At 47.9% G+C, this 24,565-nt stretch overlaps 1 protein-coding gene across 5 annotated transcripts in view; it reads left to right on the top strand.

Annotated features, from left to right (window-relative positions):
* Positions 1–24,565, top strand: part of Igf1r (insulin like growth factor 1 receptor) — a 283,747-nt gene that overhangs the window by 250,160 nt on the left and 9,022 nt on the right. For 3 of the 5 annotated variants that reach the window (XM_085841652.1, XM_085841651.1, XM_085841653.1), the window contains 8 exons: positions 855–957; positions 1,517–1,587; positions 6,953–7,182; positions 7,460–7,570; positions 8,653–8,745; positions 11,760–11,922; positions 14,662–14,791; positions 18,172–18,306. In XM_085841652.1, the coding sequence (XP_085697778.1) occupies positions 855–957; positions 1,517–1,587; positions 6,953–7,182; positions 7,460–7,570; positions 8,653–8,745; positions 11,760–11,922; positions 14,662–14,791; positions 18,172–18,306 (1,036 nt within the window). The remainder of the gene's footprint in view (positions 1–854; positions 958–1,516; positions 1,588–6,952; positions 7,183–7,459; positions 7,571–8,652; positions 8,746–11,759; positions 11,923–14,661; positions 14,792–18,171; positions 18,307–24,565) is intronic. The other 2 variants (XM_021166846.3, XM_029479326.2) reach the window with 1 other exon arrangement.

The raw sequence follows: 24,565 nt of genomic DNA, 5'->3' as shown, positions 1-24,565 counted from the left end.
AGATCAAGGGGACTGAGGAACGTCTCAATATCCTGGTCACTGCTGCAGTCCATAGGCTTTACTGCTGAGCACTGACTCCTCTCAATCTGAAGAATGGGGCAGAAACCGCTTAGCTTGAACCAAACCCCTTCATCCGTTCAATACCCTCCGGAAGACATTCCTCTGCACAGGAAGCTGTTTCCCCAAGGGGAAGCAGCCCTCGCTCCCCCATCCCTTCTTCCCCCTATGCCCAGCGTACATCCATGCTAATCCCCCTGTCTACAGACTGAGTTCTTGAATCTGGCAGAATTCTCGGGATTTTCAGAGGTGTAGACCTGAACCCCTGGAGGCCATCCTGTGGTACCCAGGTACTGGTAGCAAGTTCAGACTTGAATTGGTTTTACGTATTTGTAGAACACTCAGAGCAACATTGGCAAGGAGTGTCATCCAGTGCTTTGGGGGGGGGGGGGGGAACAAGGCGAGCAAGCTGTCTGTGGGACTTTCTTAAAGATAAGAATAGCGTGAGCAACTAGTGTGTGTGTGAGGGTCTGCTCATTTTCCTTCAGCTGAACTTCCAGAAAACTACACACAGAAAGTGCTTGCCTTCAGAATTACCTGCTGTATGCAGAATATGCAGTGCTTTAAAGGCGTGTGCACTTCAGTCTGTATTTATTTGCCTTTCTCCAAACAATTCAGTTTGTTTGCTGGTCTTGTCCCAGCACTAGAAGACTCCTCGAAGACTCCTATTGTGAGATGAGGGAGTCAAGGCTTTTTCAGAGGCAGTTTTATCATCCTTCCAACCGTACACAGAAACGAGGTGAGCCAGTTATTCACCTCGTGCGTGACATCTTCCTGTTTCTTCCTTGTCTCTGCAGCGACGTATGAAAACTTCATGCATCTGATCATTGCTCTGCCGGTTGCCATCCTGCTGATCGTTGGGGGGCTGGTTATCATGCTGTATGTCTTCCATAGAAAGAGGTGAGTGCCCGGGCCAGCGGAAGACAGTAGTTGTGGCGCATTGGCTTGATGATTTGAACTTGAACATAGCTCGTCTGTGGGGGAAAATACCATGCAGACTGGACAGCCAGAGTTCCTAGTCAGACATTCTTCAGAGGGGAAAAAAAAAAAGGACATTTCCTAATGATTAACAGCAACAGGAGAGGCGTTGCTTCTTTCTCTGTGCCCGTCGTCTGCTTTCTGTCTGTTCTAGCACAACAGATTGCTGCCTTGTAAGAGCTTCTCCAAGCATGCCAGTTTAGCTTCCCATGGAGTGGGCCTTGTTATTTCCAGTGAAGCAAAGAAACAAATGTTTCTTTAGAAGCTCTAATCTGAGGCCAGGGCAAAAGTGGAAAAATTTGTCCTCAGATACCAGGGCCTGGATCAGGAGTGCAGGCAAGGGTCCCATTAGCAGTGAGCATGGTTTGTATCCCTTGCTCAAGATAATTCATGAGAAAGAAAAAAGGAAAAGAAAAGGTATTTACAAAAATGTATAGAGATGGGATTTGTTGACCTGGTTTTCATCTTTTTTTTTTGACAGAAATAACAGCAGGTTGGGCAATGGAGTGCTGTATGCTTCTGTGAACCCCGAGTATTTCAGCGCAGCTGATGGTAAGCGTCCTGACCAAGGTGTAGGAATATGGGAGCTGTCAGGTGCTGACTGGAGAAAAGTGTTGCGTAATTTTGAAGTACCTTTGTCCCGTGATCTGCCTTTGGTAGCATTTCCTTCTTGTCTTTTAATAACATCTTTAGCACTCAGTGACTGTCAGACATTCTGGGACTCTCAGATGCCCCAGTAGAAACCAGGCTCTGGAGATGCCGGTGGCCGGTCTGCTGAGCAGTTCGGTTAGCCGCTTGAAGTGTGGCATCAGAGTGAAAGGAGCATTCTAATTACTACCGTCTAGTCAGAGGACTGCTGTAGCCAGCCAGGCATCCTGAGTGGGTATCAACTCAGGGTGGGGCTGCAGGCGTTCCCTGGCCAGTGAGGGCTATATAGCTTTGTATGATCTTGGAATCCCTCTGCTGTTCTATCCTGATTAGGGTCAAACAGCCTATCTACCCATTTACATTCCCTTTGGCAGTAATTAATGAAAGTCATTTAATTAAATGGCTCAGAAGTTCTGACTCGGAACCTGTGTTTTAGCTACTGGTCTCTTTTTTTCCCCTAGTGCTTATGCTTGGCTTCAGACCTTTTAAGTAAGCTGGGGAGGGCTCCTCTCCTCTATTAGCCCTTGTAGCTTTCTCATGCCTATCTAGATGCAGGCAAAAAAAGAATCTCTGAGAAGGACTTGTTCAGGCTCCCACAGCTGAGCCGTGGGAAGTCAGCACAAAGGACATCCCAAGCCTTCCTCCTGAATCCTCGTGATGTGGTGTTTGGAAGAACTGTGAGGTTGCTGGGCTATGTAGGGAATCTGGTTAGATGGGGGTCTGTGCAGTGCAGGAGTTTGTTCAGGAGGAATGTTCCTTTGCTCCAGAAGTGTAAGTAGATGCGACCCAGATAAGACACAGCCCGATTGATTATCCTGCTCACACGGAAAAAAAACAGAGAAAACCCTTTGTAATTTAAAAGCACCATGTAAGTGCGTATGGTTTTACTATGGTTTCTTTAATCATTTATAACTGGATTATGTGTATAGTAAAGCCAGTCAAGAACAGCCTCTTCTGAATTTGAATCAGGTGCAGAATAATGATGTTATTTCTGTTTGCAAAAGGTCTTGCGGAGTTATTTTTTAAATAGGCATATGTGCATACGTTTGTGCCTATACAGCATAGAAAATACACTAGGAGGGTAAGCACCACACTTGAAAGCATAGTTACTTACGGAGAATATCTTTCTCCTAAAAACAAACAAACAAACAAAGGAAGTGAGTTTGGATATGTAGTTTAGTGATAGAGCGCCTGCCTACGATGTTCCAGAACCTGGGTTCTGTCCTCACACCACCAAAACAAACAAGAAAGCAAACGGGGAAAATCAAGAAAATAAATATGCTTTGTTTATATGAAGAACTTGGGTTGTTTTGTTTTGTTTTGTTTTTTCTGTTCTGAGGCAGGGCCTCTCTTTAAAGTTGCTACCATATTATACAGGCTAGCCTCAAACTCCTGGCCTCAGATGATCTGAACACCTTACCTCGGTCTCCTAACTAGCCAGAACCATGCAGCCATTGTGTCTAGGTCAATAATTATAAAAGAGAAAAGAGGTGCCAGAGAAATAGTCTCCCTACCCCCCTCAAAACCAAGCAAGAACAAACTTGTCACTACCCAGGTCAACAGGTGAGAACACTGTCACCTCATCTGCACTTGGTTTGTTTGGCCTTTTGGCAAGCACAGCAGCAGCACAAGCCTTTTGCCTGAAAGAGCTACAAAGTGGCATTGCATCTGAAAGGTGCTTTAAAAACGTCTTTCTCCCAGAGTTAATCTGCATGTCGCTGTTGTCAAGAGGGCACTGAGAATGCCCTACAGGAAAGTGCTGATAACATTGTACGAAGTTTATGAACAGCTCTGGCTGGCGAAGCTGAGGTACTCTGGCTAAAGACGGCAGCTGGATTGAGTTTAGAAAAAGGGTTGAGGGCACTAACTTCAGGGACCTCCCAGGGAATGGATGTGATGAGCTTTTAAACTCCATGCTCTGCAGCAAGCAAGCCGTGTAGTTGAGTCTCATTAAAAGCCAGCCTGGATCCTTAGAGGTAATAAATGGAGACAGTGGTCCCCATCCTTACAGAGAGGTGTTATAAAGACCTTGCCTCCTCAGCTCTCCTAAGCAAGCTCAGCCTCTGCAGGGTCACAAGTTGTCTGAGGCCTATGGAAGACAGAATTCTAGTTGAGAAATTACCAGACATACATATTCTATGAAATACAAAAACATGGCACAGGAGCCAAATGTGGTCACACAAACCTGTAATCCACATACTGGGGACACTGAGGCAGAAGAGTTGTCAATTCAGGGATAGCTTGGATTACATAGCAAGTTCAAGGCAAGTATGAACAAGATAGAGCAGTCCTGTCCCCAAGTCAGCCAGTAAGTAAGAGTAAGTGACAGATGAATATGTGTCTTAGTGTTCTGCTGCTGGGAAGAGACACCGTGACCACAGCGGCTCTTCTCATGGACAGCGCTGGCTTAAAGGAGCTGGCTTACAGGTTCAGGGGTTTAGTCCCTTGTTGTCATGGCAGCAAACATGATGGTATGCAGGCAGACATGGTGCTATGGTGCTGGAGAGGAGGTAAGAGTTCTACATCTGGATCAGGCAGCAAAAATAGAGCAAGACATAGGTTTGAGTATTTGAAACCCCAAAGCCCACCCTCAGTGCCACACTTCCTCCAAAAAGGCCACACCTCCTAATCTCCGTCAGGTAGCGCTGCTCCCTAATGACCAAGCATTCAAATGTATGAGTCTGTGGGGGCCACTCCTATTCAAACCACTACAAGATGTATGTTCCATTCTTCAAACAAGTCAATGGGGTCCCCAACCCCGAATTTGTAATAAACACCCTTCCGTTAATGCATCACTTAGAAGTAAGGGCTTGTGCTCTGAGGGTGACTGATAACTGTGATGACCTGCTGGTGGTCTCCCACCTCCAACTGCAGCTCAGCATCTAAAAGCATAAAAGCAAACACAGCCGTGATTCCCCTCCCAGGCCCGTCTCTGAGCTAGGGCTTCCTTCTTGCCGTGTCTGCTGGCCATCCTCTGTTAGACAGGGCTGTCAGTAACTATGTTAGGTTATGGTTCTAATGGAGCAGGTATTCTCTTTCCAGATCTTATGTATTAATTTGATATGATTTCAGTTCTTGCTGTACCCACTGGCGTTATGGGATGGAGCCTGTGTTTGGTCTTTCTTACTTGCCTCTCTTATTTTCTTTCCTTCTCTTCGCCCTTCCTTCTGAGAACTATTCGTTTATTTATTTTTCTCAAACCAGATCAAGCATAACCAAAAATGGAAGCTGGAGAAGGAATTCTGTTCAGGTCCGTGTCAGGGAGGTTCCTGGCGTTGCAGAGTGCAGGCCAAAGCCGTGGGGTCACTACTGAGTCCCCCTCCATCCCAGCGCTCACTTCCCTCACTAGAGATCCCCTGGAAGGGGTCTCCTAGGCTTCACCTGTGTTAGGCAAGAGTTTGGTTTCTTGTGTTGAGTTTTAATACTTTCATGCATTCCGGAGCTAGAGAGATGGCTCAGCAGTTAAACACACTGGCTGCTTTTCTAGAAGGACCCTGATTTGATTCCCAGAACCCACATGCCAGTGGCACCCAGGTGCTATGTGCGTACAGTGCAGATGCATGCAGGGAAAACAGCCATTCACAAAATTGATGGTTTTAAAACAGTATGCATTCCACTACGTCAAATCACTTGAAAAACAACACAGCACAGCCCTGGGATTAAACTGCATTTGACAGCCTGTAGGGCACCTTGAATCATCTGGGATTTGAACCATGGGTTTCATCTCCCACCCTGCTTTTTTCCTTCATCAACGTGTGAGTTCTCCTTCCTCTCAGGTGGAAAAGGCAGGCAGTCTGTATCATCACTAGATCTCGGTGAAAGGGGCAGCAGGGTGTGTTAAACTGGATCCAACCTCTGCAGCTTCCAGAGTTAAACAGCTGTATGGAGGAATACAGAAAAACAGTGCTTGTAGTGCACAAGGCCTACCTCAGCGCTCTGCAGGGGTGGGGGTGAGGGAGTGGCCTCTCATCTCCTTTTCTTCCGTTTCTTTTGATGGCTGAGGACTCTTTCTGAGTCTCTGCCTTCTTTAGTGTTGACTGAGTTTCTCCCTCTCAGCCACATTGAGCTTGTTGTCGGGCATGGCTATGGAAGAAATGGAATGAAGTGCGTGAACTGATAGACCATCCCAGGCGGCTGACCCACTGTCTTGGTGTTTTGAAACACAATCTGAAGATGCCCTCAGTTCAGCAGACCCCATCTCTAACCTCCGTGCCCAGTGGGCTGGGGTGGGACTGCAGCTTCCTGTTGCCACACCCAGCTAGTAGCCATGTTTTTTAAGTGTAAAAGCTGATGAGATATATCTGTTAGGATTTTCATTTAGCCCACAACATCCAACAGTTAATATAAAAGCTATCTTTTTAAACTTGTTTTAACCAAGTCTTTGGAATACAAAGCTGGAAGAAAAAAAAAAATGGCCCAGCAGTTGAGAGCCTTGCTGACCTTCTGGAGAACTCTAATTCAGTTCCCAGCACCTCTGTGAAGAGACCTCCAGCCATCTGTAACTGTAGGTCCGAGAAGCCAACACTATCTTCTGGGTTTCCCAGGCACCCAAACATGGGTGGTGCCTCGCATGTATGCATGTGTGTGTGCTCATACACACATACAGAGAGAGAGAGAGAGAGAGATTTTCACATGTATACACAAATTTTAAAATCTTTTAAAAGTTATCTTTTTTTACTTGTTTTAAGCAAGTCTTTGAAATGTAGTGTGTGCCTTACTTCCAGCACGACTTCAAGCGCTGAAAGCCTACAGTGGGCCTGGGTGGCCTGTAAGCTGGCACCCAGGCCATGCAGAGGATGTTTCTCACCTCTGGCTTCATCCAGGGAGGAGGAGATTTGACCCTCACTCTGGTCCTTTCCCCTCCCACTGTTCTCCCCTTCTGACCTACATTTCCATCCCTTGATGAAGATGGGCAAAACAGAAGTCCCACTTTCTTTGTCTCTTAGGGCTAATTTGCTGTTTTTTTATTTTGTTGGGTTGGGGTTTTGCCAAGGGTATGAAAAAGGAACCACTGTTTTTTGGTTTGGTTTGGTTTGGTTTGGTTTGGTTTGGTTTGGTTTGGTTTGGTTTGGTTTGGTTTTCCTATCTGAGGTTTCTTGGTTTCCTCTGGTTCTTAGCTACGAGTACCACCCTCAAAGTGTCGTGGAGTCCTCAAAGATTGAGTACCCGTGCTGGACTGTTTGTACCTTGATGTTCTCCTTGGTGGGTCGTAGGGAACAGCATCTTGTAATCTCTGTCTAAGGGCCGTTTCCATCCTGTCTGTTACTAGTGTACGTGCCTGATGAATGGGAGGTAGCTCGAGAGAAGATCACCATGAACCGGGAGCTCGGACAAGGGTCCTTTGGGATGGTCTATGAAGGAGTGGCCAAGGGTGTGGTCAAGGATGAACCCGAAACCAGAGTGGCCATCAAGACGGTGAACGAGGCTGCAAGTATGCGTGAAAGAATCGAGTTTCTCAACGAGGCCTCGGTGATGAAGGAATTCAATTGTCACCATGTGGTAAGAAGCCAAGATCAGACATGGACAGAAAGTATGGACAGAAAGGACCACCCTGTATGTCCTTGGCCAGCTATGGAATTGTTGCCTTGCCCTCTTCCCAATGGGTAGTTTCCCCATTGCATTCTTGCTACCCACAGACCCTTGAGGTGGGAGCCTCGCCCTCCCACCAGAACTCCGCTCCTGGCTACAGGCCCCAGCACCACCCAGTTGCAAGAGGCATAGGTCATCATGTGGGATGCCCCCCTCCCCCTCTGAGTCCTTTTCTTGATTCCTCCAGGTCCGGTTGCTGGGTGTGGTATCCCAAGGCCAGCCCACCCTGGTCATCATGGAACTAATGACACGTGGCGATCTCAAAAGTTATCTCCGGTCTCTAAGGCCAGAAGTGGAGGTCAGTTTTGTTCCTCGCTGTGTTATCTTGCTTGTTCCACTTTTTTCAGGAGCTGGCTTGTAGGAAAGATGTCTTTAAGTCCATTTGCTTCTCAGCCTTGAGTGCCTTGAGATACGCTTTATTGTCAGTTCCCTCTATTTAGGATGATCCAACTGTAGGCAGACTGGGATCTTTGGAAGGCCTGTCTCTGCATCCTACCCATTCAACCTCCAGCATCTCTGTGCTCTTGTTTCTGCATCCCTGCTACCCCTGCCTACATCTCACACCAACCCCAGCTGCCCTACCACGTGTCATGGCCAACCCTTCCCACAGCTTCCCACTCAGGCCGGGCTGGCCTCCCCCACTGACTTTCCAGTACACTTGACTGCCTAGCATACATTTACTCTTGAGGTCCTCGGGGTGAGCCTCATCTTTACCTCAGGGTCATGTACGTGGCTGGTAACCTTTCCAGTAAGTGCTCAATAAAGGTCAGTCTTCAGGTTGTCAGAGGTTTTGGCCAGAGTGACTCCCAGCCTGGTCTGTGCACAAGACCACTGTTTCCTCAGGAGCCCATTACACACACACACACACACACACACACACACACGTACATGTGAGCACGCTATCCTTACCTTGATGACACACCCTTGCCCCAACACTGCTTCAGACACTTCTCAAACTCTGAACCCATTACACACACACACACACACACACTCACACTCACACGTGTACATGTGAGCATGCTATCCTTACCTTGATGACACACCCTTGCCCCGACACTGCTTCAGACACTTCTCAAACTCTGAACCTACTTCCCGGGTTAGGTAATAAGCCAGTGTCGTGCCTGCGCTTTTAAATGATAAATCATTCCAGCTGCATGATTCTGCTTAAGTCTAGTGAAATTTTCAAACTGTGAACCTGAGTAGGTCCTGTGTAGTTTTTGATTAGTCACTGTAGAGTGTCCCCTTCTGTTGTGTTAGCCCACAGCCAGCTTTTTAGCATATGTGAGTCTGACTTCTTTTTTGTTGTTGTTATTTTTGTGTTTGTTTGTTTGTTTGTTGTTTTTTGAGACAGCATTTTGTTTTGTTTTTTTTTCTGTGCAGCCCCGGCTGTCCTGGAACTCGCTTCGTAGACCAGGCTGGCCTCGAACTCTCAGAGATTCGCTTGCCTCTGTCTCCCAAGTGCTGGCATTAAAGGTATGCACCACAAGCACCTGGCTTACGTCTGGCTTCTAAGTCCTCACTAAGAGTTAACTGATGGGGGTGTTGAGAAATATCGCCAGGACCAAATGCCTTTCATGGGGCTGCCTCAGGCTCTGAGGCTCTCACTTCGGCCCTGGCTTTGATACCTGTGGCTAACTAAGCAGCTTGTCTGTCTGCATTCGCTGTAAGGGGAACTTCCTCTTCTCGAACCCTTTCTGGTTTTGCTCCCCTTTCTCTGTAGAAGCTTTTGTTTTCTTTTCCTCTACAACTTAATCATCTACCAAGTGACGGATGGTTCCTTCATTTTAGTTCTGAGTACCTGTTCACAAATGTCCTCATGTGTGCTTTTGGAGTTTCAGGAGAGCCACAAGGCAGTGTATGCATTGATAGCAGAGCCACAAAGCTATGCCTGTTTCTCCCAGCAGCAGCATCCTACCCCAGTAATACCCAGTCTACAGAAGGAGACTGGAGAGTGGTTCTTTAAGGCACCTCCTAACATCAGAATGTGCTTAACGCCTTTCACTCCCAGTTCATGCACAGAGTAAACCCGTAACTTGTCCTCTCGGGGCTGTTTTTGTCATTGGTTACCTCCAGTCCTCAGTTAACAGTAAGATGCCTCTGGGCCTCCGTTTCCTCATGTAGAGAGAGAAAGGGCTGTAGAGATGGCTCAGCAGTTACGAGCACTGGCTGTTCTTCCAAAGAACCCTGGTTGGATTCCCAGCACCCACATGGTAGCTTATAACTGTCTATATTCACTGTTCTGCTGGCCTCCAGGGGCCCCAGTTGTGCAGGTAGTGCACAAACATACATGCAGGCAAAACACCCATAAACATAAAACAAAATTTTAATTAAATGTAAAGAGACAGGTTGGATTATGAAAGTCTCTTTCAGAGGTAAAACTTAATCTTTAAATTCATCAGATCTAAACTTTGTCTAACTCATGTCAGAATTTTTAAAAAATAACTTACATATATCTTAGCATCAATGTATATTCCACAGTTCAGTGTATATACCCTAGCTCCAGTATATATACCCAGCTTCAGTGTGTAATTCTACCTCCCCCCATTGCTGTTTGCTTATTTACTTAGGTAAATGTATGGATGTGTGCTCACCTGAAGGGGCTCTAACAAAACTAAAGATTTCTTCTCTCTCGAGATGAAGAAAAGAATGACAACATATTACCATGAACTGACAAAATGTCAGCCCAGCCCTTTCCTGCACATAATTAAGTCCCCGTTGTTGATTGTTTTTCACATGTTGAGTGACAGCTCTTTGTTGAACACCTAACACAACATTACACACATACACTGCAGTATGTGTCATGAGCCTAAGTGCATGTCACTGAACTGCAGAGGTCCTGCTTTGCCATGTGTATGTAAGACCCCAACGATGCTAAAGGTCAGCGTGACAGGGAAGCACCTGTGATGGCGCATCCTCTGAGGACATCCCCTAGATTATAGGAAGAGACCCTGGATCAGAGTGAAAATGGTTACATAGATAAATGAGCTCAACTAGGTCCTCACATGTCGTGACGTCTGACGAGTACTCCTGGATGTGCTAGAGGGCTGTTGCTGGCCTCCTAGAGTCTGGCATCTGCTGAGAACTTGGCAACCCTGGCCAAGAGCCAGAACGCTCGTGAGTGTTCATCGTGGTCAAAGCACAAGCGGTCTGTGTAGACTAGCCCAAATAGTGTGATCTCCAAGCCTGGTCATGCTCTCCTGCGACTTGAGATATATTAGGAAGGTGTGTGTATGGGGCCTAGGAAATGAGATGGCTTCATAGTGTTGTTGTATGAGAAGGGTTTCAGTTAGAGAAACTGAGGCATAAGGGTCATGGTTGGTTTTGCACATTGGAGTGAGGTGACGGAGCTTTGGGAATTTTTTGTTTGTATGTGTGTCGCGCGCGTGTGTGTGTGTGTGTGTGTGTGTGTGTGTGTGTGTGTGTGTGTGTGTGTGTTCATACATGTGCATACGTACATAAACCTTGAGGGAGTTGGTTTTCATCTTTTACCATACCTGTCTTGGGACATGAACATAGGTCCCTCTGTCTTGACAGCAGGTACCTTTCCCACTAAGCCATTCTCATCAGCCTCTTAGACATAAATCTTATCTTATTTTGTTTGTTTATTTATTTTTGAATGATTTTACCACTTCTTAGGTTAATTCTTTTCAGTTCCTAAGGCAGCATCTTGCCCTCCTCTTCAGACATGATATTGGTCCTCATTGCTGGTCAGTGTCCTTGGTCCCCTCCAAGGTGAACACCTGAACTGTGGTTGTCCTCAGTGCCCGTAGAAAACAATAATCCAAGAGGAAAGCATTAGTCTTCCTATCTTTGTCCCTTAGAAGAAGGGAATGAAGATGAATAAGTCCTGGCAGCTTCCACGGGAAGCAAAGCTCCTGGTAATCCACTTAGGAAGTAGGTCTGTTTCATGGGGCCTTTGTACGGGTCCCCTGTCCTTCCTCTTACTCACACCTGGTGATGGCGGAAGCCAAAGGAACATGGACACTAGCTGGAGCTGAGAATATTTAATGCCTAAACTTGCTGATTCACTTCAAATCATTTTTGTCCTGCTCCAAATAGAAAAGACTAGGGGGGTTGGGGGGTGATCACAGGCATGAGGACCAGAGTTCAGATCGTCAGAAGCCGTGTAAAGGCTGGGCTGGTGTGGCAGCACACCTGTGCTTCCAGCCTTGGAAGGATGAGTTGGGATCCCCAGAGCAATCTATGTTGACCAGGTTGGGTTTGATAGGGACACCCTGCCTCAATGAGTGGGTGGAAGGTGGCTCCCAACATAAAACTTCAGACCCCCACATCCATGCACATGCATACATGGGAGGGGGTGGGAAAAGAGATTGCTAGTCCTTCTTAGCAAGTCCCGACTCCCTGCAGGTGACCTGTGGTACCCAGACTAAGTAAACATGCATTTACGACTCCTAGCGTAGACCTACAGGTGGTTAGGGGGGAAAGGCCTCCGTTGCTCATGGCTTTGTCTTGTTTTGAATCTGCAGCAGAATAATCTAGTCCTCATTCCTCCGAGCTTAAGCAAGATGATCCAGATGGCTGGAGAGATCGCAGATGGCATGGCCTACCTCAATGCCAACAAGTTCGTCCACAGAGACCTTGCTGCTAGGAACTGCATGGTAGCCGAAGATTTCACGGTCAAAATTGGAGGTGTGTCCTTTGCTTCCCAGATTGGAGCACAAGCTAAACTGAACTCACAGGTGCTGAGGGGACTTTGCAGTCCTTAGTCTGCCACTGGAGAGATTTTCATTATGTCCGAGAGGAGCAGTGCCTCGCCCTTGAGTGCAGAGATGTGTGTAGTCGGTGTGACTGTCTATTCCTGGCTGTAACCCGGAGAGCACCTTAACCTGGTAGTCCAGATTGGTCTACCCTGCTTCCCAGGTCAAATGTTACAGAAATAATCAGGGCAGCTTGCTTCCTGAAGTGGTTTTGGCTTGAGGAAAATGTCACCCTCCAGTCCACCCCTCAAGTTTCTCAGCTTACAAAGAACATTGTCCCTGAATAGGCCCATGGGGTTCCTAAGAGGCAAAGTGCCCCTATGGTGAAACCCTGCATAGTGTAACAGGAGTGATATATGGTGGTCATGTCAGTCCGCAGGAGATCACTGCTGACTGCTTTTCACTCATAGGACCGGTCGGCTCTAAGTTCTCTCCTCCTCTCCTGCTGCCAGGAATTGAACCGAGGCCCTGATGTATGCTGCTAGTTAAGCCACTGAGGTGCATCCTTCAATGGTAGCTCCAAGCACTTGGCCGTTCTGTCATGCATAGCGCTTCCTGCTATGACCTTAGCTGCTCAGCCTACCTTGTTGCTGCCAACACACTGTGATCCTAAAACCCTGATTAGATTACATGTCTGGTCATTGGCTAGAAATTCTCCCCAGCCTTACAGCTTGTATGTTGGCTTTGGTTTTTGTCTTTTACTTCAAAAAAAAGAAAAGTAGTAACAAGGTTGCTCAGAAAACCATCCTGCATATACTTTACCTTCCTACTGTGATAGGCCAGCAGGTCAGAAACATACCAAGTGTTCATCCTGAGAACAAGCAGAGGGACAGACGATGTAGCAGCAACTATCAGCCCCTAACCTTTGGCGGCCTCTTGAGCTTGTGTCCTGGAGATGTTCTGCTTTGCCTCAACCCTAGAAGTGGTTTTTGCATGAGCCATTCTGGCCTCTTAGTAAGCGATGGGTGTCATCTCGAGAGAGGTATCCAAAGTCGGGCTGTCTTTGTTGATTGCAGGAGTTAGGGGTGTTGGCATGCAGCTGTGTTACAGAACAGATGTCAGTCATTGGAGTTACTGAAGACACCCCCAGCCTGGGCTCTGGGTTTGTACACTCATACTTGGAGCCCTGGGAGCCTGGCTTGGTGGGCAGCCCTGAAGAGGATACCCTGCCCCAGAGTTTCTAGATAAGAGGTGCATCCTCTTACCAGCCTTTGTGGTCCTTCCTGCCTCCCATCCCTCCCTTATGTGTGGGGATCTAGAATTTAGTTCTCAGAGGAAACTGCCTGGGGCAGGTGCCTTCCCTCCTGGTTCCATCTTTCCCCACCTGTGGAGTGAGAGTGGATTAGGACAGAGCCGGAGGCTGGCTGGGACAGCAAGCCTGTGCCCCTGTCCTCATCTTACCCTGCTCTGCACCCTTCCCAACACAGCCAGGAACTCTGAGAGGCTGCTTTGGTCCCATTTTGCATTACAGTTGGAAAAATGCTTTTGTGTGTGCGTGTGCTTTTTGCCATTTTAAATCCAAATCAGTAAGGATTATATTTTCCGTTTAACCATGTGGCGCATTTATGAGGATATTTTCTATTATAATTATGATTTTTCTTTTTAGAATTAAATTGTGCGTGCCCGTTTGAGAAGAGGGGGTTGTTCTATTTTCCTTTTGCATTTAGGGAGAGAGATTGTTTTCTAGAATTCCCCTTTTATGCAAGTCAAAGCAGATCCTCTCATTTGCATGTCTCTGGATTAATTCAGAGATGAGATTTAAGCACTTCCTTTTTCCTCCTCGGGCGAGTTCCACATTCCTCAGTGTCCCCCAGTGCCCCCATCTCAAGGATTACACATCCTAAATCAGTTCAAGAGAGGCATCTGGTAGCTCAGACTCCGGTGCAAGTCAATTGTGTTGGGTTAACATTCCATGCAGCCTCGTTCTCCGTAGGGTTTGCACTGCCTTTTTGTAGTCACCTCTTTGTAGCACCACTTAGAGATGCAAAGGGACATTTTAAAGGTAGAGCAGCTCTTTCCTCCAGGGAAGGAGGATGGAAGAGTTTATGTGAGGAAAAGGTGGTGTGGTTGAGTGGAAAATCAAAAATATGGATAAAGACACAGTAATATGAGATTATAAAAAAGCAAGCCTGCCATTCACCATGATGAGACTCAGAAAATGGAAAACATTTTCAAAACTGAGTGAGAGTATTGTGTTGGGAAAGGGTGTTGGGTAGTAGCTCCAGGAGCCTGGTGAAGAACATCTCAGCTGCTCACTGTCCTTTTATCTTCCTGAGTTCTTACTGCGTACGTTGTCCTCTGTGGAGTGGCAAAAGGCCTTTTCCTCAGCAATAGAGACACACTACCAAGTAAATGGGGTCTACATTCCTCCCGTGTATTGGACCAAACTTTAAAACTACATCCTTGCCCTGTACAGCGTATATTTCCTTGGAAAAACATGGTACTTGATGATTTTGCAAACTGCCTCTCGCTTTAAATGTTATAAGGGAGTTAATTTCTTAAAGGAGCCTGATGAAGACCAGAGATGTCGTGTATTCTCCTGTGAAGTGACTGTGATGCTAAAGCCCTCTCAGAGTGGAGCTAGAACATGTCTCACCTTGAATATGGGGGGAAGGACATGGCTCTGCCCCAAGACCTGGTCCAGCCGAGTAACTGTGCATCTTCCCTCCAGATTTTGGTATGACACGAGACATCTACGAGACGGACTACTACCGGAAAGGTGGGAAAGGGTTGCTGCCTGTGCGCTGGATGTCTCCCGAGTCCCTCAAGGATGGCGTCTTCACTACTCATTCTGATGTCTGGTATGAGAGTTTCCCTCCATGGCCAGCTTTTTCCTTCTCACTGGTGGGTCATTCTCCTCCTTGTTTTGTTCACTGTAACCAACTGCCAGCCTTGAGTTCAGCTCTCAGTGCCGTTTAGCCCTTTGTCTTTTAGATATTCCTGTGTGGAGTCCATCAGAGCAAAAAAGGTATCTGTAGGAAGCCAAGGAGTAGGTAGAACCAACATTTCCTTCCATTTTTAGCAAACATTTATTATATTTCCAAAGACTGGGGAAATGCCGAAGCCTGAGCCTTCACATGTCTGTTTCCTCTGCCTGTTCCCCCGTCTCTTTTCCCCACTGTGTATGTACGTGCTCCTGCCTCAGCTCACATAACCTTCAGATTGAAGGCAGTGCTTTATTTAAACCCAAAACTTGAGTCTTGGTGGTTGTGGTTTTCTGTTGGTCTCATCTGTTCATACGCACACACGCACACGCGCACACACACACACACACACACACACGATGTCCATTATTCCTGACCCAAAGCATCTTCCTTAGTAATAAGTGTCTTGCGGTAGTAGCACACTGACCAGAGGGTGCAAAGACTTCTCTGTAGTAATGTTTACTGCAGTTCCTTGGAAACACCGTGTGGAGGTCATTGGGTTCCAAAATACAACTGGAGTTCTTGGCAGGCAGAAGCCCTGGCACGTCGTCCCCCTCCTCGAATGTCAGCAAGTGTCTTGGCTGTCCCCTCGGGAGATCCCGTTGCTGTTGTGTCACAGAAGAAGCGGTGGTTGTTTATTCAAAGGGCGGATGACCACACAGAGAAACTATCTCAGTAGTGACTGACATCAGTTCTTTAGCCTCGTGAACCTTTCCCGGTCAAGAGCCTTGGATCTTGTTTGGAAGACAGGTGCAAATTGGAAATAGCCTTTGAATATGACCCAGCGCAGCCTGGTTGTTTCCCGACTCTAGGATGAGGTCTGTTCTGCAATTAGCCTATCCGAGGTTACATCTTTTCTGTCGAATCAAAGTACTCTATTCTATGTGTGGATGAGGTCGCAGGAGAGGGCACTCCTAGGTCCACACTTCCATCTGTTTGTTCTAAGCTTCATTTTTCTGGAAGCTTTGAGGTCACCTTACAGGATAGGAAAAGAGTGAGCACAGACTCGCTCTACCCCGACTCTGGGTAACAACTGTCGCTGCACGACACAGCAAGAGGCACACAGGGTGCTTCCTGCTGATTTCCTCCACTTGGATTATATAGCCATTACAAACCAATAAGAAAATGCATGAGGAGAAAAGGCCAAGTTGCTGAGGCACTGGCAGAGCTGGGAGTATTTGAGCATACAGCTGGGGACAGCAAGGACACTGGAATGTATAAACGGATTCTCAGCTCTGACTGAACCTCTGCTTGCTGGAGGAATTGCAGACATTTTAGGCTGAATTCACAGTCAGAAGTAGGTAAAAATGCAAAGAAAAGTTGGAAGGATTTTGTTTGACTTTGTAGGAGACCTTAGGAACATGGTGAGGGGAGGCACCCTCGGGTCAAGCCACACCCTGATCATCTGCATTTGTCACAGCTGTTATTTGAGCTTCTGGGGAGATGTTCCAGGGACCGTCCCCTCCCTCACAAGGGCAGGAAGGCCAGCCCTTAGACGTCTTCGTTCTTTCTGATTTATATACTCTTATCTTCCTGTCCATCCTATGAGCAGACTGGCTGCTGAGATGGGATGGGATGGAATGGGATGTTGGCTGCAGGGAGTCCAGGAGGAGAACAGGGTGCCAGCAAGAGTTACACTGGAGCTGACATGCTGAGTCTGTAGAGTCAAGTAACCAGCAATCTAGATAGACATGGCAGTCAGAGCTGAGGGCCAGGATTGTGACTGAATGCCTGAAAGCCTGTGATGCGCCAGGGAAAGCATGAAAGACAAGGGGAGTCGGCTTGGAAGGGAGCCTGGTCAAGACTGGTTGATAAAAAGAGAAAACCACACACATGACGGCTTGTCTCAGGCCGGAATTCAGACATGAGGGTGAGCACTGCAGCCTCCAAAGAACGAGTGGCCACAAGGCTCTGCAAGGCAGAACCCAGGGCTGAAACAGACAGGAAACCCGTTTCTCTAGGGCCAGGTCTCTGAAAACCGTAACTGCACTGTCTGTCTTAGTGACTATCGGTTCCCAAGGACCTTGGGTCTGATTGCTGAGGTTCTGTTCCCGTTTGACATTGCTTAGCATCAGTTGGTACAAAACCCTTTTGTTCCTAGAAGGAAGCTGAAGCTGCAAACCAAAAGTTAAGATTCCGTCAGAGGCTGTTGCTCCAGCTTAGGCCAGGATCCTCAGAGTGCTAAGTGGAAAATGGCCGCCTCAGGCTCTTCTGTGGGGCTCAGCCCTGCTAGGGTTCCATCTGAAGCCTTGTGTTGGCTTGCCATGGGCAGCCTTCTTCATTCTAGCCGTACAGCCTGACCGTAAGAGGGGACAGGCCAGGGAGAATTTTGTGAAAGCAGGGGTTCTCCCTGAGAAGGTGTGTTCACACTGTGAGCGACAGTGTGACCATTGTCTGTCTGAAGTGTCTGCATGCATGGATCTCCTTTAGTTCCATCTTCTGGGCTGACAGGCCACACCTCACACAGTAGAATCCTCACTGCTCCACCTGATGAGTTCATACCTCAGCAAGCCTCTAGACCAAGGGACTCTTTGTTATTGCGACACACCCCCTGGCCAGTATATCCTACCCCAGTTCCCTTCCTGACACAGCCACCTCTGCAGCCATGGCTCCTGAGTTCTGCAGGGGACGAGTTTTCATCTTCCTTGGCCCAAGTCAAGAGACTACAGAACTTTGAGACATTCCAGGCCCAGCTCCCTACCGTACAACCAGCAGGTCAGAATTGCTTTGGGGAGCCCAGATACCCATTGTTTTAAGAACCCTGATCAGATTCTTCTTTGCGGAGGATTGGAGAACCGTTAGCATCAATATTTCTAAGCTGGCCTGAAAGGAATCCCTGAAGCAGATAATGCTTAGCTGTCTCAGGTCAGTGGCCAGGCTGGGACCTGGGCCTCTGCATTCCTTGCTGAACCAGAGCTAATTTTTAGGCTTATGTCCAAGTAATGGCTGGGACCAGGCACTGAATGTGTCCGCTGTAGATCGGGCTCTTAAAACTGTGAGAGATGTTAGAAGCCCCTAACATTAGCTACCTCACCCCTGCCACCTGGGTTGCAGTAGCCCTACAGGAAGCCTTAGCAGTGACAAAGGGGAACAGATGTCCCACACGTAGCAAGCTGGCTGGTTTGACATGGACAAAGTGCAGTCGTCACACTGAGGACACTTTTTTCAGGACCCAGAGTCTTAAGAAATGCTGGCAAGGAGGGGACATGGCCCTTCCCATTCTTTTCTGAGCTGTTCCTGTTCTGTTCCACCTGTAGGTCCTTCGGGGTCGTCCTCTGGGAGATCGCCACGCTGGCTGAGCAGCCCTACCAGGGCTTGTCCAACGAGCAAGTTCTTCGTTTCGTCATGGAGGGCGGCCTTCTGGACAAGCCGGACAACTGCCCCGATATGCTGTATGTATTTCCAGAGCCATCCCCTCCGTTGCTTGTGGATACAGGAGAGGATTAGAAGAGGGCTTATCTATCCTTCTGCTGCTGAGCTTGTTGGATCTGTGACTTTGTGCTGCTCCTTAATCTCATCCTGTGCCCCTTGGTCCCCCAGTGCTCATTGGCACTTTGCACCATGGCGTCTCAGCCACCACTACCCCCCATCTCCCATCTCTGAAATACAGGACAGTTAGCAATCCTGGCTCATCTTTTTCATGCAAAATTTAATTTTTAAGACAAAAATGCAACAGTTAGTTACTACTGCTTAGCCAGATTTGAAAGCTCTCCCCAAGCCCCTGGAAGGTCCATACAGCATGCTCACACAGAGCTCTGTGGTCAGGAGTCACTCTCTTGCACGGGTAGGCTAAAGCTCAGATAGCCCCAGCACAAGGTCACAGACCATCTGCTGTCTTCTTAATCCCTTCGAGCTGCATGGACCTACAGCATGGTTGAGCTCACCCCTCTTTGGACATGCTCATAGGCACACCCTAGGGGGGGTTGGTGAGATGGTTGCCTCGCTCCACTTCTGTTAAAAATAACATCCTGCATCGATTGGTGGTGAGAGTTGTCACTCAATGGCAGTACACACGTGGTGTCATGTCCACCTCAGTGCTCAGCTGGCGTGACTCGAGAAACTCCCTGAGATAAACAGCTTACAAGGAGAAGCATTTCACATTGGCTCCCAGTGTGGGAGCGGCAGTGGGTTCCATTGGTTTTGTGGTGAGGTAACTGTTACGGTAGGAAAGGTGTGTCAGAGCACATAGTCTCACTTTGTGGCTTGAAAGTGAAAAGGAGCCATTAGAGAAGCCGTTCTCAACCTGTGGGTCGTGACCCCTTGCCCCTTCACAGGAGTTAGAAAACACAGATGTTTCCATTTTCCCTCATAACGGTAGCAGATTACAATTATAAAGTAGTGTTATAATTGGGGGTCACAACGACAAGGGGACGCAGCATTAGGAAGGTTGAGAACCCCTTTAATGCAGGGTCCTAAATCTTGAAGATACCTTTCTAATGACCTGGCAACCTCCTAGGCTCCACCCCTCAAAGGTTACCTGGTGTTGCCAAAATTGGGGAAGAATCTTTCCACATGTGGGCCTTTTATTTGTACTCTCTTGAGTAGAGGCCTTGCTTTGTCATCTGATATTGGTGGCTCAGTGGGTCTGGAGAATGGCACTTTTTTTTTTTTTAAGATTTATTTATTTTATGGGGGCTGGTGAGATAGCTCAGTGGGTAAGAGCACCCGACTGCTCTTCCGAAGGTCCAGAGTTCAAATCCCAGCAACCACATGGTGGCTCACAACCATCCGTAACAAGATCTGGCGCCCTCTTCTGGAGTGTCTGAGGACAGCTACAGTGTACTTACATATAATAAATAAATAAATCTTTAAAAAAAAAAGATTTATTTATTTTATGTATATGAGTACACTGTAGCTATACTGATGGTTGTGAGTCTTAATGTGGTTGCTGGGAACAAAGGTTGCCCACTCCGGTTGGCCCCACTCACTCTGGCCTAAAGATTTATTCATTATTAAATCTAAGTACACTGTAGCTGTCTTCAGACAGCACCAGAAGAGGGCATCAGATCTCATTAAGGATGGTTGTGAGCCACCATGTGGTTGCTGGGATTTGAACTCAGGACCTTCAGAAGAGCAGTCAGTGCTCTTAACCGCTGAGCCATCTCTCCAGCCCCGAGAATGGCACTTCTTGGAGTGACGTTTCAAGGAAGACATGAAGGTATTCTGATTGGCTCATCGGGTACAGGTTGAGAGCAGTGGACTTGCATTTGATGTGCACACGTTAAGGCGGGGCTCAGCTGTTGCTCTGCATCTCGGGGTTAAACATCAAAGCAGGTTCCCACTGATACGTCAGGACCCATACAGTTTTCCAGAAACACTTCAAAACAGGTTCAGCTCCACTAGTGAAAGAATCCCAGGGAGGTTGTCAAGATTTCTTCTACACAAAAGACTCTGCCTACCCCTGGCCTTCTCTTCCTCAGCGCAGCACTCACTCTCGTGGCGCCTTGGATGGTGAGGCAGTGTACAGATGGAGAGGTTGGGCGTGCAGTGCAGGTGGTGGGCAGAGCACACAGAGGTGCTAGTGACTGTATTCTGAATCTTGAGATGTCAAGGTGTGGGCTAGCCTAGTCCCACGTGAGGCTCCAACAGTTGAAACTGTCATCTCACAGGCTTTCTAATGAAACCTAGGAGGGGCTCGATGAGGTGACACTAGCTAGTTCAGGGTCTCCAGAAGATAGCTGCTGGTCTGAGGCAGGGCTTCCCACAGATGAAGACATCCCGATACGTGGGGTGATTGTAAGGAGATAGGATTTACTACAGGGCGGTAGGGTCGGTGATGGTTCTGTGTAGTGTGAGAGGCCGTGGCTTCTCTGTGGACCACTCCATAGACTGAGGGGATTTCTCTAACACACTGGAGAGGATTGGTGGTGCTGTGGACCGCATGCTCACTCTTCCTTCCAGTTCCTCTGCTCTGCCACTGTGATTCAGGAATCAACAAGGATGGAGTCAGTGTAGCCCAGGTATTTAGGATAATCTTCCTGCCCCAAACTCCCCTAGTGCTTGGATTGCAGCCGCCCAACTAAAACTTTATATTGGAATTTGAATTCCTCTCGTTTTCTTCTTATAATATACTCCTATTTGGGGGTGGGGTGTGGGGGACTTGTTAGTTTGTTTGTTTGTTTGTTTTTGCCCCAGCTGTTTGCAAGTATAAAAAAAAAACCCTCTTGCTTGGGGGAGGGCCTTACAAAACTGAATAGGCAGCAGGCCATATTGAGCCACTGGCTGGTCCGTGGCCTGCTGTGCCCTGCAGCATCTTCACGGAGAACACTGCCACTGTGGCCTTTCTAAACTGACCTCCGAAGGCGTACAGGATGCAGAGGGCCTGCCTAGAGAAGCTCTGGGTTCTGAGTGCTGTTATAGCTTTAATTTGACCTCAGTGGTGCAGGGCAATCCTACTCGTCCATTGCGAGAATAGTCAGTATCTGGGCAAAGGTGAAAGGATGGAGTAGGAGCATGGCTGCCTCTGAGTCTTTGTAAGGGTGTGCCCCACCAGCCTTGGTTTGGATACCAGGATCAGCACTGTCTCACGAGCTGAGAAACCGTTCAAAAGAGCAGGTGTGAGTTTTGTTCCTGTGGTTTGGGGCTGGTCACAGGAGAGGTATTGTTGTTTTTTCTTTTATGCTGGAGCAAACATTTGTCTGAGAAACTCATGGAACTCCTGAAGTTGATCCATCTCCAGCTGCCTGGATTTTTTTTTTTTTTTTGGTATGAATTTAATATGCTTGGGAAGGAGCCACCTGCTATGGGAAAGGCAGTGGACTTCCTGTTCCCAGCATAGAGAGGAGGAAGCTTATACACGGAGGCTGCTCTTGGATGCGAAATGATTGATTCAGGAGGCCTTTTTGCTTTGCCATTAAGAACCCCCTTGGCAGATCCGTCTCTTTTCTAAGAAAAGAACAGAGTGAAGGGAAGGGAGCCGGGCTGCTCCAGTAGGAGTGTGGTGCCCTGATTTGGCTGAGACGCTGATGAGAGGAAGATGTGTTCTGGGAAAGGATTTTTTTTTTTTTTTTTTGGCACAGTAAGCAAACACTCTTGGGAGTAGTCTGAAGCCTGTTGGGTCTCACACGTAGAGGAAGGACTTCCATGGTGTGGTTCTGAGGCAGGAACAGCCCTCTCTCTGGCCATGCTTTGGTCTCGTCATCCCTACACGTGAACCAGTCTGCTTCAGGAGTAGCTAAGTGTCCAGCCTTGTGTATTACAAAGTGTTCTAGCTTTAGAGGAAAGGCTGCCACCAAACACCAGGTTATCCAGGTCTGGCTGTCAGTGCAATAGCTCAGTTTGAATTGATCTAGCAAATTCTGTGAGGCTGGGTCAGGGGAGCCTATCATTCACATCTTTACCCCTGGATTTCAGGGCCTCAGATTTGTCAGTGAACCCTGCTGAGGTCAGGGGCCAGTCCTAGAGTTCACAGAACCTGGAGATCCTGAAACAGGTTCCAGCCCTCGTGCTGCAGAATGGGACGATGATGTAAGCTCAGCCACAGAATTGATCCATTTGATCCAGTAACATCTCCAGAGCTCACATGCCAAGTCTTCGGGATGCGGGATTCAGGAAGGAACTTGAACGTTTTACTAGCCGAGCGTCACCAGCTCAGATGCAGCTGAGACACACTCGGTCCAATCTGACTACTTCTGCACTTTTCCTTTCCACTCCCAGGAGGCTGGGAATCCCAGTCTGGTTTTGTAGAGATAAACTGAATAGAGTGATCACAGGCAGGTGACGGTGTCTGCTGGCATCAACTGTGTGCTAGCAACTGGGCTCTATAGCATCCCCATCTAGGTCCCGGCTGAGAAGCAGACCCTAAAACAACCTTAGTTGCTTGAGATGCTAGAGGAGGACCCACTCAGTCCCGTTGGCCCTTCTGAAAGTCTGATCCCTGGTAAGAGTCACTACTACCTGGTACAGTACTAACAGGCGGCAGCAGGGGTACTGTATACATGAGGTCCTGGGCATATTTCAGTTTGCCAGTGCCTCACATAGATGGCAGCCTGTCCAGCTGAAGACACGGGGTGTGCTTGGGGGCTCAGAAGCCAAGTGAGGAATGGGCATAACGGTGTGCATACACTCCAGGATAGCACTCACTGCTAGAGGAGAGCTAGGTGTGCACCTTCACAGAGGGACATAATCTGTAAATCACGGCTCCAGCTCATCAGAGCTGTCCAGTGGTTTTAAAGTGTGCTTTTTAGAGGGAGCATTTTATCAGCTTATTAATCCCAGAGTCTACTGGAGAGTTTTCTTGTGGAAAGAGTTATAAAAAAAAAAAAAAAAAAAACAAGGTCTTAAATCACACAGAGCAAAAAAGACTTCCTTTTATGGGCAGCCCTGGAAGGGCTGACTCTGGGATGATTTAAAAGAGGCATCACATGGCTTGTTTTTACTGATGTCACCTCATCCCTACCCTGCCCATGGCACCTCCTCAGCCCCACCCCCCCACCCCTGGCCATAGGGCTTGGGGCCAGACACATCTCATGTTCTTGCCCCGGGTTGCACTTTTCTATTCAGGGATAGGCCTGTCAGCCAGAGAGGAAATTGCAGCCTGGCCACAGAGCTAAGCTCCTTGTGTCTGCTTCCCATTCCGATTAATCCTTCGGGAAATGATGGGGACAGGGGAAAACAGACTTCTGCACCATCTAACCAGAGGGGAGCTTGCTGCCTGCCTGCTGTCTATGCAGACCAAGCCGGCTCTCTGTGGACAGCCGGGAGAGCGCTGTCTGCTAGTGAGACCATGGTTACTTACAGTAAAGCTGCATTGTCTGACAGCCTCGCTCCGTTCCTGCTCACTCCCTGTGTGACTTCAGACAAATGATCAAATGCTGCTGTGGTTGGTGCTTTTCCCTTATGCATACGATGAGAATGTGTTGTAATCGTTGGAGTAAAGAGACATCTCTGGCTCTCGGGGACTGACCGTGACTCCCAGGCCCAGAGCTTTTAGTACCTACCTGCAACCTGTCATGTACCACCAGGACCAGTCAGTCACTTAGTGCCGGTGAGAATACCTAGTTAGCCTCGTCTTTGGTCCAGTTTGTTTTCCTCCGTCGAAGACATTGGCCACTTAATTGGGATGTTTCCTTTATCCCCAGAGGAGTAGGCAGCAAATATTGTAAGGTTCCTAGCTAAACAGCCGCTGTCTCAACTACTCAGCCTACAAAGGAGCTTAGAAATAGCCACGGGTGCTGTGTAACCAGCTCTGCTCTGGTAGAATTCCGCTAACAGCAGGCTCCAAGCTGCACCTGGCTCCGCTGTAATTGGTTGGCTTCACCCTGGGCCTCCAGAATGCTTAATTCTTGGAGGTGGATCTCCAATGCACCTTTTTTCAATTTTCTCTTAAGATCACTATCTTCCACCTGGCCTGACTTGACCCTACAGAGTCCAAGGAAGCTGGCCAGATGGGCAAGGGTGGCTTTCTCTGCACAGGCAACTTCACACCTACCAATAGGTTGCCTTCACATGCTCTTACCCCTGTGGGATTATTTGCATGGCCCATTGTAAAGAAGTGAAGTGTCCAGTGATCAGCCTGATAGATTGTTAGAGGCCTGTTCAGGGTGCTTTGAGATTCCTATATATTCGAACTTCCATTTGTGGATTTTAGTGTAAAGCGTCTGTTGAGCCAGGAGTTTTAAAACACAATTTCCTGGAGGAGCATAGGTGGAG

Source organism: Mus caroli, unplaced genomic scaffold, assembly GCF_978045245.1.
Source record: "Mus caroli unplaced genomic scaffold, Mus_caroli_1 scaffold_8, whole genome shotgun sequence".
In the NCBI taxonomy this organism is placed as follows: domain Eukaryota; kingdom Metazoa; phylum Chordata; class Mammalia; order Rodentia; family Muridae; genus Mus; species Mus caroli.
The sequence above is the reverse complement of the archived record's forward strand: the minus strand, read 5'-3'. Positions and strand labels throughout refer to the sequence as shown.